This window comes from Brachyistius frenatus, unplaced genomic scaffold (assembly GCF_029030835.1).
Source record: "Brachyistius frenatus isolate BFR_SWC_R1_liver_20210118 unplaced genomic scaffold, ASM2903083v1 Contig_85, whole genome shotgun sequence".
In the NCBI taxonomy this organism is placed as follows: Eukaryota; Metazoa; Chordata; class Actinopteri; family Embiotocidae; genus Brachyistius; species Brachyistius frenatus.
Window position 1 is genome coordinate 472,273 of NW_027210684.1, and position 13,049 is coordinate 485,321.

At 39.7% G+C, this 13,049-nt stretch overlaps 1 protein-coding gene across 4 annotated transcripts in view; it reads left to right on the forward strand.

Moving 5' to 3' along the window:
* The window catches only part of LOC138627464 (solute carrier family 12 member 7-like), a 33,626-nt gene continuing 20,577 nt past the window's right edge, over positions 1-13,049 (forward strand). For all 4 annotated transcript variants that reach the window (XM_069709799.1, XM_069709800.1, XM_069709801.1 and 1 more), the window contains exons 1-3: positions 1-655; positions 8,769-8,860; positions 9,334-9,459. In XM_069709799.1, coding sequence (XP_069565900.1) covers positions 517-655; positions 8,769-8,860; positions 9,334-9,459 — 357 coding nt within the window. In that variant the 5' untranslated portion in view covers positions 1-516. The remainder of the gene's footprint in view (positions 656-8,768; positions 8,861-9,333; positions 9,460-13,049) is intronic.

Consider the following 13,049-nt stretch of genomic DNA (forward strand, 5'->3'; position numbering starts at 1 on the left):
TACTTTTATAGATACTTAGGAGTTTGTTTCTCCACCTTCAGAGGTGTGAGAGAGAGAAGTGGCACGGTTGTAGAGGGAGGAGCTGCAGGATTCCCTGTTCATATGGTAAACAGAGGGTCACATGGGGCAATAGTCTTGGAGCAGTGGGGGGGGAAGAGAGGGAAAGGAACAAGGAGAGACACTACACTGGAGAACTTTGGCCTGCCTTATGTGCAGGAGGTGGTACGTTTACCCTGAGTTTAAGGACACTGGATTATACTGCAAGGAGAAAAAAAAAAGAAGATATGACGTGATATGTTGTAGTGAAACTGAAAGTTGAACTGCCTCACCAGGGACCCTGAGAGGGTTCAAAGTCTTTTCATTTTGCCTCCCTTTGATTTTTTTTTTTTTTTTTGTCTTGCCCGTGGGGGTGAAAGCCCAGCCGCTAGTGTCATCCTGTTTTTTTTTGTTGTTGTTGTTGTTTTTTTATCATTGGACAACTCTTCATAGTTTCTTCTGGTTAAAAGAACAACCAAGATGCCAACAAACTTCACTGTGGTGCCGGTGGAGGATGGCAGCAAAAGCGGGGATGCAGCAGAAGGAGGCAAACCTATCAGTCTGGGCAAAATCTTCGCTGAGGAAGATGATGTAGGCAACTCACAAGAACCTCTCTCAGGTAGGACTCAGCTGTGAGACTTTGACTTGCTTGCTTGCACATATGCTAAGGGGGGGGATCCATTTATGGGGTTATCAGGGGGGCTATCCCAGCATGCACTCTGGTAAGGATAGGTGAGCAAGTTTGATAAACTGAATTGCGTCATTGTGTAATTGAACATGTACAAACGGAAGTATGCTGACACAATCAAATACATGTTAAGGCAGGCACATGCTTTACACACTCACAAAGACACACACACAATTTTTGGGTTCAACTCCCCAGAACCTGCAGGTTATTTAGTGTGAAGGGCCCGTGTGCCCTCGCTTACGTCTTTGCGAGCCTGATTGATGGTTGGGGCTCTTTGCTTCATCATGGCTGTACTGTAGGCAGTAGAATATTGTGTATTTATTAAAAAACAATTCAACCAATAGGACGGTGGAGTGCAGTAACTAAAGAAGCAGTGAAGTTGTGAAAAAGGGTTTTCGGCTGTCAAACTGTAAAAGATAGCATTTTATGTAATTTAAGGCTGATTATGTAATCCCCCAAAAATGATTGCCACATCATCACATAATATCCTAAAATATGCATATACTCTGCACTGCCTTAATCTCCATCGAAAGAGAAACTGTAGCATCAACCAGCAGAACTACACAAGATGAACTAAATGTTTTTTTTAATCCATTTAATATGAATTTTATGTCTGTCAGCCAACAAATGAAATGTACATTTCCATTCATATAATAATATTATATCACCCAAAACCAACATCATAACTAATTGTCGCATTGATCTCAGTAACAGTCAATCTAACAAATGTTTTTCAAAACTGGTACATCACTACATTGGTTAAAACTAGCTTCTAGCTAAAGGGGGAAGAACACCACCTCCATGTGTGTGTGGGCGTGAACATAAAGATCACAAGGACACGCTAACTCACAGCAATCAGCCGTTTTGTTTGTAAGGTCAACTTTGATTTGTTGGTAAAGAAGCTATTTAGTTATTTAGTAACTGCCTGTTCCACAGATATCATGTCATGAACAGAAATATATTTTTACTCATAGGGAATAATTAGACTGTAAATTCAGTTTTAGCTTTAGCTGAGGCCTTGTTCATCCTTTCGCACCTGTTTGTGGTTCTTTTGTCTCTCTGGGATTCTTTCACAGCTCTTTCGGGCCATTTTGCATCTCTTTCTGGTCCATGTGTTGGTGTGGTCATTTTGTCTCATTTGGCATTTCTTTGAGACCGGCCTGTTCAGTAATCCATGGCCCATGCCACCCTTCTGACTCTACATGTGGCCAAGGCGAGTTGTGCTTATCTTCATATTTGCATGTTGCAGCATAATCCACCATAGCATGATTGTTGTTGTCAAGCAGGTTGGTGCAGCATCAGCACTAAGGCCAAGCTTTCAGTCTATCTGTGTTGTTATGTTCCAATCATCACCTATGGCCATGAGCTTTTGGTTGCGATCGCAATTATGAGGTTTGTGAATACATGGGGCCAAAATTTGTTTTCCCTGTAGGGGTTTTCGTGAGGAGTTCAGTCACCTGGAGGGAGCTCATGGTCCGCCACTCCACAAAAAGGAGCCAGTAGAAGTGGTTTGAGCATGTGATTATGATGCTGCTTGGGCGTCTTCCATCGGAGGCTTTCTGAGCACTTCCAACTGAACCTTGAACACACTGGACTGATTAAGTGTCTCATCTGGTCTGGGAATACCTCAGGATCCCTCATGAGGAGATGGATAACATAGCTGGGGAGAGGGATTTATGAACAAACTTTCTTAACCTGCTGCTGCCAATTTTGCATGGATGGATGGATGGATACACACACTTGTTGTTGAAAGCATTACAATATTTGAATGCACATCTTACAGAAGCAACTGTCCCAAAAAAAGACTGCAATATGTTTATTATTTTGTTTGGTGTTGAATCTACTATTAGAATCTACTTGTTGAGTTTATTTAATCCTGGCTAAGTATCAAAAGCATCAAATCCCACAATTCAACTCATTAGCATGCTTCTATTATACCCTCCCTTGCTTATAAACACACACATTTTTCAAGACCTGCACCTAAACTTTGCAGTCTCAAGCACAAAGTGAGATTACCTCGATGAGACCATCAAGGTTGATGATGTCACTGCGGTCTCTCACCCTCTCAACTAAACTATCCCTTTATTGAGATTGATGTAAATAATTAAACATTCAACTTTGTTCGTGCAGTGCAATGGTTCCGAATGTTTATGTGTTTTACTGTATGTCCTGCTGATAGAGGCAGAAGACACAGAATGTGCAGAGCTCAGAAGGACACACACCCTCAGATAGACACACACAGTGCTGATTAGACAAGATGCAATCTGTATGAACAATGACATCTCTGTACAGTCATTTTCCAAAGCAGTCCCCTGTGACATGTGTCAGGTTCCATATTGTCCAACTTTCTGATTATAGTATAAGATTACGGTTGCACATAACACACAGTATATTGCTGTCTTGGTTGCTGTATAGAAGCAGTTTACTGACAGGTTCTTACATGCATTCAGATTAGTTCATCAATAATGATTGACTGTGTTGCTTGAAGTCAAGAGTTACTTTTAAAATGAGGACACTTTAACGTAAACTAACACAAGCAGATGAAGAAATTTTAGTTTCAGGGTTGCAGTAAAAAGTGAGAATGGAGAGGAATAAAATGAGGGTTATCTAAAAGAAAATCAAGTAGGAAAATGAATACCACAGTTATGTCGCGATGAGAAATATAAGGGCCATTGCTCTCTTCGCTCAGTTTAGCACACAAACTGAAAACAGATTTATAGGTGCTAGTAGATGGATTTTGTAACAGTTGACAGACCCAGTCTTTGTACTGTTTTCAAATCAGCAGCTCATGGTATCAGCATATTTCATGCATGCATGTTTTTTATCAATCGTCTCATTTAACTCTGCCAGGCATTCTTGAAATGTCCAACTACTATTTTAAGACCCATTTATCGTGACCTTTCATTTAAAATGCAATTTGATTAAAATATGTTCTACCTTTATTGCAGTGGCTGAATATTACTGCCAAACTTGAATGGGTCCTCCTCTCTTTTTCAGGGTTAGGATTTAATCACTGAAGCAAAACCATGAGATTATAATGCCATTGCCTCTTGCCATGTAACTCCCAACATTGTTAATCATATTTAGCCTTGTTTCCCACGTGCTAACCTTGTGAGGTGGGCACACTGCCAATAGAAGCTGCCATACTGCTGACAAACTTCTCTTGTGCAGTGATTCTGAAGGAAGTTTATTTTTAGTTCAGTTCCTTGAGACTTTTCTTCAGTTGGACCATCACTTAATGGTGTAGGAAGTGTCATGGACATAATGGGTTAACTGCAAGGCACATCATGACTTTTGATTTACTGCTGTTATTTCTACCAAAAACTTGTTTTCCCAAATTTTGGAGTCAGGAGGGTCACTCCCAAATGCAACATAGTTATTTAGAAATCATGAAAGTGGTTGTAATTAGGGCGATCATTTTTACATACCCGACTGGTCTTACATGCTTTATGGCAAAGGAAACCAAAAAACACAAGAGGCACTACTTCTAGGACACATTTAGTGTCATTTTTCAAATTGTTGTTTAACATATATCTGTTTTTATTACCAAAAATAACTCCTTATTTACAGCCAGCAAGGCTGTGCTGCTTCTTCTTTCATCATGATCAAAACAAACCACAGACTGTTTGATCGGATAAAATGGAACAGCCAGAACAAATGGACAGGGTTCATGGAAAATGTGGTCTCATCATGGGAATGAGGAACATCAGTTTTACGCACATTACCGGTGAAAAGAGACAGCACTTTGTACATATACAAGGCCTATGTGTTGAATCAATATGATTTAAAACGCATTTAAAGAGATTATATTTACAAAAGATTTAGCGCTTGGATTTTATATTACAGTAACAGACAGTCGATTTTGCAAAGCGAAATCACTGTTATGATTTGTTTCGTAACTTTTAGCGCAAGATTGGTTCAAAATAAATTATTATACCGGAAAAAAATAATAACACACGTGTCATGTTACACATGTTGTACTCCATTAATTGATGTCTAAAAATTAACTGACAATAAATAGAGTTGAACACACTGTAACTTACTTGATGAACTGAGTCTCTCAGACACTGTGATGTTGTGTATAAAGAAATATGGACATCTGCTGGTCAACACAATTACTGCATTTAAGTCTTTTTTGATTTTTTTTTTTTACTCTTTTAAACTCTGAATAAATGTGATAAATAAATGCAATGTTAAAACCAGTGTACACTCTTCGGTGTAAGGCTTGAGGTGTGTGATGTGTGTCTGCTCGTGTGTGTTTAACTGCTTTTTCTAGATTTCACACTTTATTAATCGTTCAGTCTTTTGACTTCTCTTAAATATAAATTAACAATCAATTAAACAGGCTGAGACTGATGGGAGTGCATAAATTAAGATCAGCATTAGATTTTGTTGATGCATGAATTAAGACCATAGTTACAGTAGTTTTGAAAGTAAAGATCAGCTTCAGGAAATGAATGCTCATTGTACATCTACACACCTACAGTTTATATCATAGCCTGACTCCAGAGTCCAAGAGACAGCTCAGCAATATGACGTTGTTATGAGGATTAAAGGATTAAAGGAAATGCATGTGCACTTTATTTTTGCATATTGCTAAATATGAGTGCACAGTTTATGCGGGAACATCTTATTAAAAGGGAGGAGAGAAACAGAAAATGTCTGGAGAGCAACTGACAGTCAAACTTCTACAGACCAGAGTTTATGTACGCAAACATATTCAGAAACAAACCAGTTCTGTGGACTGATCAAAAAGTCAACCACTAAAAATAGAGAAAAAGGTAGAGGGCACAAAAGGAATAGCTCACGACCTAAAGCATCACCATGTTTGACATGTGTGTTATGGTTTGGGCACACCTGAACAGAAGGTGGTAGCAATGCAATGAATGCAGACATGGTGTATACAGGAGCATGATGTGTGCTTGGATCCTGCCAAATGCATCACAACCTTCAAGACGACAATTCATCGTTTACCAGAGCAACCACTAATACAAAGAAAAGCAGCCAAAGATGTTTTCAGTGTGAAGAGGTGGAAGATCGTCGGCTGATCTCGATCTGATCGAGGTGTGTTTCACTCGCTGAACACAGAATAAAGATAGAGACCCCCTAACAAACAAGAACAGTAGTGACATGGTGACTGCAGCATCTGTTTGACTTCATGTAAAGTTTGATCTTTATGAGGGCTATCCCACACAGTTCTTTGGATCTTTATGTTTGTATATGTGTGTGTGTGTGAGCAACCTTCAACCTCAATGTAGATGCTTAATCATCTGTTAATCTGAAGTTTACTTGTATTTACTTTATTGTTGTTTTCACACCTCCCGCTGCTTTTTAAGCTAACCTGAAAGTTTTCAGTCAGTTTTCTGCCATCTCTTTATCTCCAGTATGTTATTCAGTGACTAGTACAGCAAATGTCAGTGTTTTTTTCAGATAATGGTCGGCCTACATGTGCCCGACACTGCTGCTGTGTTCCAAACGACATACTTCCCTTAGTACACTAATAAGTAGTGCTCTTATATATTAGGATTCTTACTTGTTTAGTGCAGGAGTTTCTACAGAGTAGCATTGTTTCAAATCGCACACTACTGTTCTGCACTGACTGGAAATGACCTAAAGCATGTGAATATCACCCTGCAAAATATCTACAGCTTTAATAATTTGACCCAGAATTGTATGTGTTTTTGTTCCCTCTGTTTAACACACTCAATAAACGCACCCACCGATTCTTCAGTCCAGCAGCAGATTCTGAAAATGATTGACGCCGGTGGCCCCGCCCCTTCCGCTACGTAGCCAAGATGGCGACCGTTTAGCATTAAAGTGTCCGGCGTTTCACACTTCTTTTTCGGACTGTTTTGGGTGCATCATCCTGACAGTGTCAACGCACTGATGCACTCAAAATTAGTACACAAGTACGTCATGTGGAACAGAACTATTGTTTTAGATTAAATGGACTTGTCAGAAGCTGTCTGTGACCAAGTCTCCTCACATAATATCACTTAGTATTCATTCACTTTCAGTGCAAAGAGGGCAGACCAGTCTTTCCGGTTTCCCGATATTCTTCAGTCAGTCAGATGTGTTCTCTTATGTCATCAACACTCCCAAAATAGTTAAACAAATTTGGTGCAGAATGCTGCAAAGCTCTCTGAATACAGATCTTTTTCTTATTTTAACTCCAGATTTTTCAGGAAGTTTCACTCAGTTTGTTTAAAAATCAAAGGATCTGGCTCTACGTTTTGACAGTTTCCCACTGTGGGCATGGATGATCGAGAAAACAGTTGTCATACTCAAATGATCTTCTCTGCTCATTGTTGCATGCTACATTTTCCTAAAATCCTCACCATGTCATGTGCTTCCACAGTACACTGTTCCTTCTAAACAATTCATCAGTGATCTGAACCAATATTAAGCCTTGGGTGTTTTCAAGGCGATAGAGATGACCCGACAACAGTGTCATCCAGTGTGATAATATACCACAGTTAATAGGCTGAGACTGCATGACAACCATGGGCAAGAGAAACAAAAATGAGAGGCAGTTTGAAAGGCACATATGTTACTGTGCTGCTCTGTCTTTTTAAGGTTGACGTCTACAAGAGCAGATTGCTTAAGGCTAAACTGTGGACAGAGTATTTGTCAGCCAAAAGTGATCCCTGCTGCTCCAGAAATAAAAAGATTGTCCCTCTTATCAAAACATTTTCGAGACCTAACTCTGAGGCACGCTACAGTAGCTCGTTACCCATTCCTGAGCAGCTCGCTAAAGGTTTGAGCAATATGCCATCTTTCCCATAGACAGACATACTTGGGCAGGATACAGTCAAATTAAGCATTATTCATTCATCAATTAACGTGTGGACAATCTCCCCTCGCTGTCTTTCACCATTGTCCGCTCCGCTCGTGTGAATGTAACGATGGTGGGACAGGGAGGGTTGAGCTCCACCCTTCGTGAAACACACCAGATCAGAGAGACTTTCACACTGAACAGAAAAAAAATTGGTGCTCATAAATTAGGTAAATAAGATAAGTACAATATTTTTTTTCTCTGCACTGCAACAGCGGGGCCAAAGCTATACATTTTTTTGAATTTATAGTGTTGAGACCCGTGTTCTTGTCTATACAGATTGTTGGAGCTGAAGTGTAGAAATGGCTTCGTGGGCCCAAACTTTAGGCTGTTTTTACACAAACTGAAAGAAAAATATCCCAAATCATGTAACAAAGGCAAGTTAAATTATATATTTGGGATTTTATATTTATTAGTCCTAAAGTACCTTTGTCAGAACCAAGCGGCAACCAATAGTGACGTCACCCATTGGTTTGTGAACGGCCATTTTAAAGCCTCGAGTTCAGAATTTGGCCGGCGCCATTTTGCTAGTCCTGAGCGGTTTGGATCCGGTAGTGACCATATTTAGGCACGCTAGGGGGGAATCTGACTCGATCTAATTGGAAACCTGCCGATACCACCTCCCGCCTTACATTATCCATAACCTGACTGCACCACAGGCCTGTCAATCAATCAGACACACACCCAAAAAGCACATCTTTTTGAAGCTTATTTCATAATTACAGTATTAATTTCAGATGGACTGCTAGAAAACTAAAAAGATGGAGGGAATTTTACTGAATGACAGCGAGATCACTCGTGGAGAAATTTGAATGAGTAAGAATTTTATGAGATTAGTGGAGTGGGAGTCTTTGGAGCCAGAGGCTTTTTGGAGCCGACCTCGAGCAGCACCCGTTGATGTCGCAGCTTAAGGCACTTCCACATCGGACTCATTTTTCAGAGCTGGAAGCTACATCGTCTTGTATGTATGTCAGAACTCTATGATGTTGTGTTCAGACTAAACACACAAGTACGGTTGTTCAACTTCGATATTGTCGTCTCCCGCAGACACATATTTGCCTCCTTTCGCGTTGCCCAGCGCAAATTCACGGACATTGTTGTAGCTGTTACCAGTACTACATAGGAACAGTAATCCTGTTGCCTCACCTCTCTAAGCTGCTGTATCCGTGGTCTAAAACTCATGGGTGTTTTTATTGTGTATCCTACCAGGAGATGACAATCAGAGAGAATCCAGTCCATTCATCCACTCGGACAGTGACAGAGAGCACGATTACGAAGGCAAGAACATGGCCCTGTTTGAGGTAAGACCAAAAACTTGCTGTTCACCAGAAGAGTCTGATTTATTTAATCTACTGTATGGTATGGGAAGATTGTATTATGTTTTAATAATTAGGAATAAACACAAAAGTCATGGATAGCATTACGTGATCAGATTACTGCAGGTTTTAAACTTCCAGATAATATTAAAAATGATGATGATGATAATAATAAATATTTACAGACTGCTTCTCAAAACCGAAGTTAAAATGTTGTTGTTCTGCTTCAGGATCTTTAAGAACAGTAGACTGCTTTATTACAGGTCACAAATAACGCAGTGAAAAAGGCCACATATAGCCTTTAAAGTAACGGATCTTAAAATAATTTCTAAAAAACACAGGGAGCCAGTGTGAGGATGCACAAACAGAAACACAACAGTCAGCTCTTGGTTCTGGTTTAAAGCCTGGGACTATGCAAACTTTATTTTCATCAGTTTCCTCTGCCTCTCTCTCTGCAGGAGGAAATGGACAGCACTCCAATGGTAGCATCACTTCTCAACAAGCTGGCCAACTACACCAACCTGACCCAAGGCGTTCGAGAGCACGAGGAAGCTGAGGATGGGGTCAGGAGGGTCGCTGTCATGGTATTGGTCTCTTTTTTTCAACCAGGGGACATTTTCATTATTTTCTTTAATTAAGTGTGCATGTTATGAGTTTGCATGATATTTAGAGGAGATTAAGTTTTGATTCTTAAGCATCGTGTTCGCTCTAGAAAACCATTCTGGCTGGATTCTTACCTTTTAAAGTGGTCAGCACAGCAGATTACATCCTGCATCACTACTGGCTTCCATAATGTACACAGTTTTGATAGGCAGACCAATTGAACCGCTAACATACTCCATAATAATCCAAAACAAAAAAGTTGCTGTGGGCTGTTTCAATTCTGTGTTTTTTGTTCAGTTTTTCTTTTACCTTTCTCTGATGTGCAGGCCTTTTCTGTTTAATAAGAACACTTATTTCTGTCAAATTCATCCAATCGTTCCTAATCTTACTCATTTTTCAGGAATGTTTAAGAAAAAGAGGATGCAGGTGTGATTTAGGTGTAAGATGTAGCAGAAAGAGTATTTCAGTCTTCAGGCTTCAAATACAGTTTAAATGGCATTTAGAGCAGATTCTAATCTCTGGGATGATATCACGAGGGAATAAAGCAGCTCACAAACATATCTAAAGAATGGACTGTATTATGAGACAGAGACGGGCTATTCTGTAAGAATCTTTCATCTTATAAGATTTATTATGAACTAATTTGTACGTATTCAGATTTTATTGCATTAACCTTTTACATGAACATGTTTAGATAACGTTATAAGTTACTGTCATTAAGTTTCTTTTTAAATATTTTTTACTACATTGTTGGTTTAGAAAAAGTAGGAGTTAATCAAAACTTGAATTATGAAAACATGTATTTCACTGGAGTTTTCAGAGCTTTTAATTTACACACTGTAATAGTCAGTCTCCTCTCCTTATGATGCAAAGAATGGAAATAACACTGCAGATATTACAAATATCATCTCACAAGTCATTGTTTAGTCCATAAACTGGCAAAAGAAAATACTGAAAATGTCAGATCTCAGAGAGATTTCTTCATATTATGCACATTGTCTGACCAACAGTCTAAAACCCAAATACATTCAGTTTAGAAGAAAAAGTAGAAAATACTGGAGGCTATAAATACTGAATCATGAGCATTTATTTCTATAAAATGCATGTGTGTGAAATGGTTCTGTTTATCTTTGTCATTTTTTTTTAGGTGGGGTTATATTAGGTATCCATGTATCATCTGCAGTCGATGACTTTGGTGTTTTAAAGGGTTATTTCTGATTTAAAACACTACAAATGTACACAGTAACAAACAATCTTAACATATTGAGGCAGCGGTAGACCAGTGACTCCTGTGGTCTGGGAGGTAAAATCTTATGTTTTTGTCAAGAAAGTCATTGAACTGTGAAGAGAACATACACCCTGTGGATCTAAAGCCACACTTTCCTATCAAAGAGGGTTGTCTGACATAGAAATATTCAAAATACACAGTACACTTGAACTTTTTTTGATTGCTAAAATGTGTTTTGTTGCTGACCTCGACCACAACAGCACATTGCTTAGCTTCCGGGGCGGTACTGCTGCATTGCTTTTCCAAACTGGGAACCTGTACGCACCTTGTGTGTCACTGCTTGTTTGATACACAGCATCATTCAGGGTGCTGCACAACCCAAAATTTTAGGTTGTGTTTTTTTGTATTTGAGTTTCTTTGATGACGCTACTTGCCTGCTTTACGATGTAAAGAGATTAGCTGAATACTTTATTAAAACATAAAGTGAGCTGAGAACAAGGAAAGTGAGTCAGATGGTGAGACGGAGAGAGAGGACAGAGGTGTTAAGAGACAGAAAAAGATTCCCTTAAACTTTTATCCCCATTTAATAACTTGAAATTCATGTGACACAGCTGAGGACCTTTCAAAAGTCAGCATAGGCAGCCTGTTTAATGCTCGCTACCAGCTTAATCAAAGCTACATAGTTCAGTCACTGTATTGTTTCTCTGATTAACACCAGGTTTTATCAACCTATGAACAAAGTGAAAAGATCAGTAACAACTCCTTAGCCCTCTGTGTGGTGTAAACAGGCCGCCTGGTGCGGGAAAACTACCTGAAACTGTGCTCAAAAAGGACACATTGTTCTGCTGAAACAGAAAGAGCACACCTGTGAGCTCAAAGGGTTTGTAGCAGAGAGCCACGTATATGCCAGTCACCCTCTTACTGCTGGCTGGATTGAAGAAAGGTTCAGCCTACACAGTAAACTTCCCCTCAGCCCCAGAGAGGAGATCCAGGCCTTGAAAACTATGTCTGTCGTGGGAGGTTGTGTGGAGGTGGTTCTTGGCTCACCTGCCCTCGGTCAGGTTTATTGGGTCAGATAGTGTTCAATGGATACACAAATAAAAGTATTTTTCACTGCTCATTTTCCCATCCAACAATCATTTGATTTCACTACTGGAATTATGGAGAGTGAGTTGTTTATAATTTGAATATCATCTGGACTTTAAAATCTGTTTTATGTAATAATTGGATTGTGTCTATGGATCATCATATTTGTGGAGAGCAAGAAGAACATTGATACACCTCATGTCTGTCCATTAAATATAAAGCGACAGCCAGTTAGCTTAGCTTAGCATATGGATGAAATAAAATAGAAAACAGCCTGGCTGACTTAACAACACCAAAAAAAGTACAACGTAAAACCAACAAGTTCATCCATTGGTTTGTGAACTGCCACTTTTTGAAGCATCGAGTCTGGCAAATTGGCCAACAGCATGGGCCTCTTTGGGGGGGTTGATTCCCTCCAATACCGAGAAAATACCCCAATGTCTACAAAAACCAGGTTACCTGGCGCCGCGCTAGTGGCAGCCTGCTGCAGCAGCTCCCCCCTGAGAGCCCCCCCTGCTGTAGTGAAGACATTTCCCTTGGGGATTAATAAAGTGAAAAAAAAAATTGGTTTTCTGATCAAGCAGTTTCCAAACTTTTAAACAGGACTTTATAGATTGTTTTCACCTTCAGAAAAAGTGTTATTCAACTGGAACTGTAGTGCTGATACAGCATCTTTGACCCGTAAAATGATTGAATGTTAGGCTCGTCGCTCCGTCCTTAAAAACACTACTTGTCTCAACTAAAAGCTAGAATTTGCTTGTAAAATACCGACCATGTTTAAATGTCACTTCGTACATGGTGGGTGAAAGGACAAAACCTCATTGCTATAATGCCAATCCACAGTCCTACAGGCAAAAGTTGTACACGCTGCAGACGTGAAGCATTTAAATTAGTCAAGTCCTATAAAGTCAATGAGACTAACCTCCAATTACAACGACACTTACCTCCTCTGTAGTGCTGCTGTCTTGGACCATCAGGAGCCTTTAGGTGAAACACAGTAGAACCTTGGGCTGTTGCTCTGTTTAGAGGCATTGATGACGTTTTACTAAACCCAGCCCCCCTGAATGATAACTGATAGGAGATCTGAAGCTTGAGCCTAAAGTGAACAACCCAGACCATGAAGAGGGAGTGAGGGGGAGAAAACAGAAGCAAGAGAGTGAGACAGTGTGACATAAGAGAGAAGATGTGAAACATATGGAAATCCACAACAGGCACTTTGCAGCATTTAGGCAGACAACTGAGTGCAATGGAGAAATT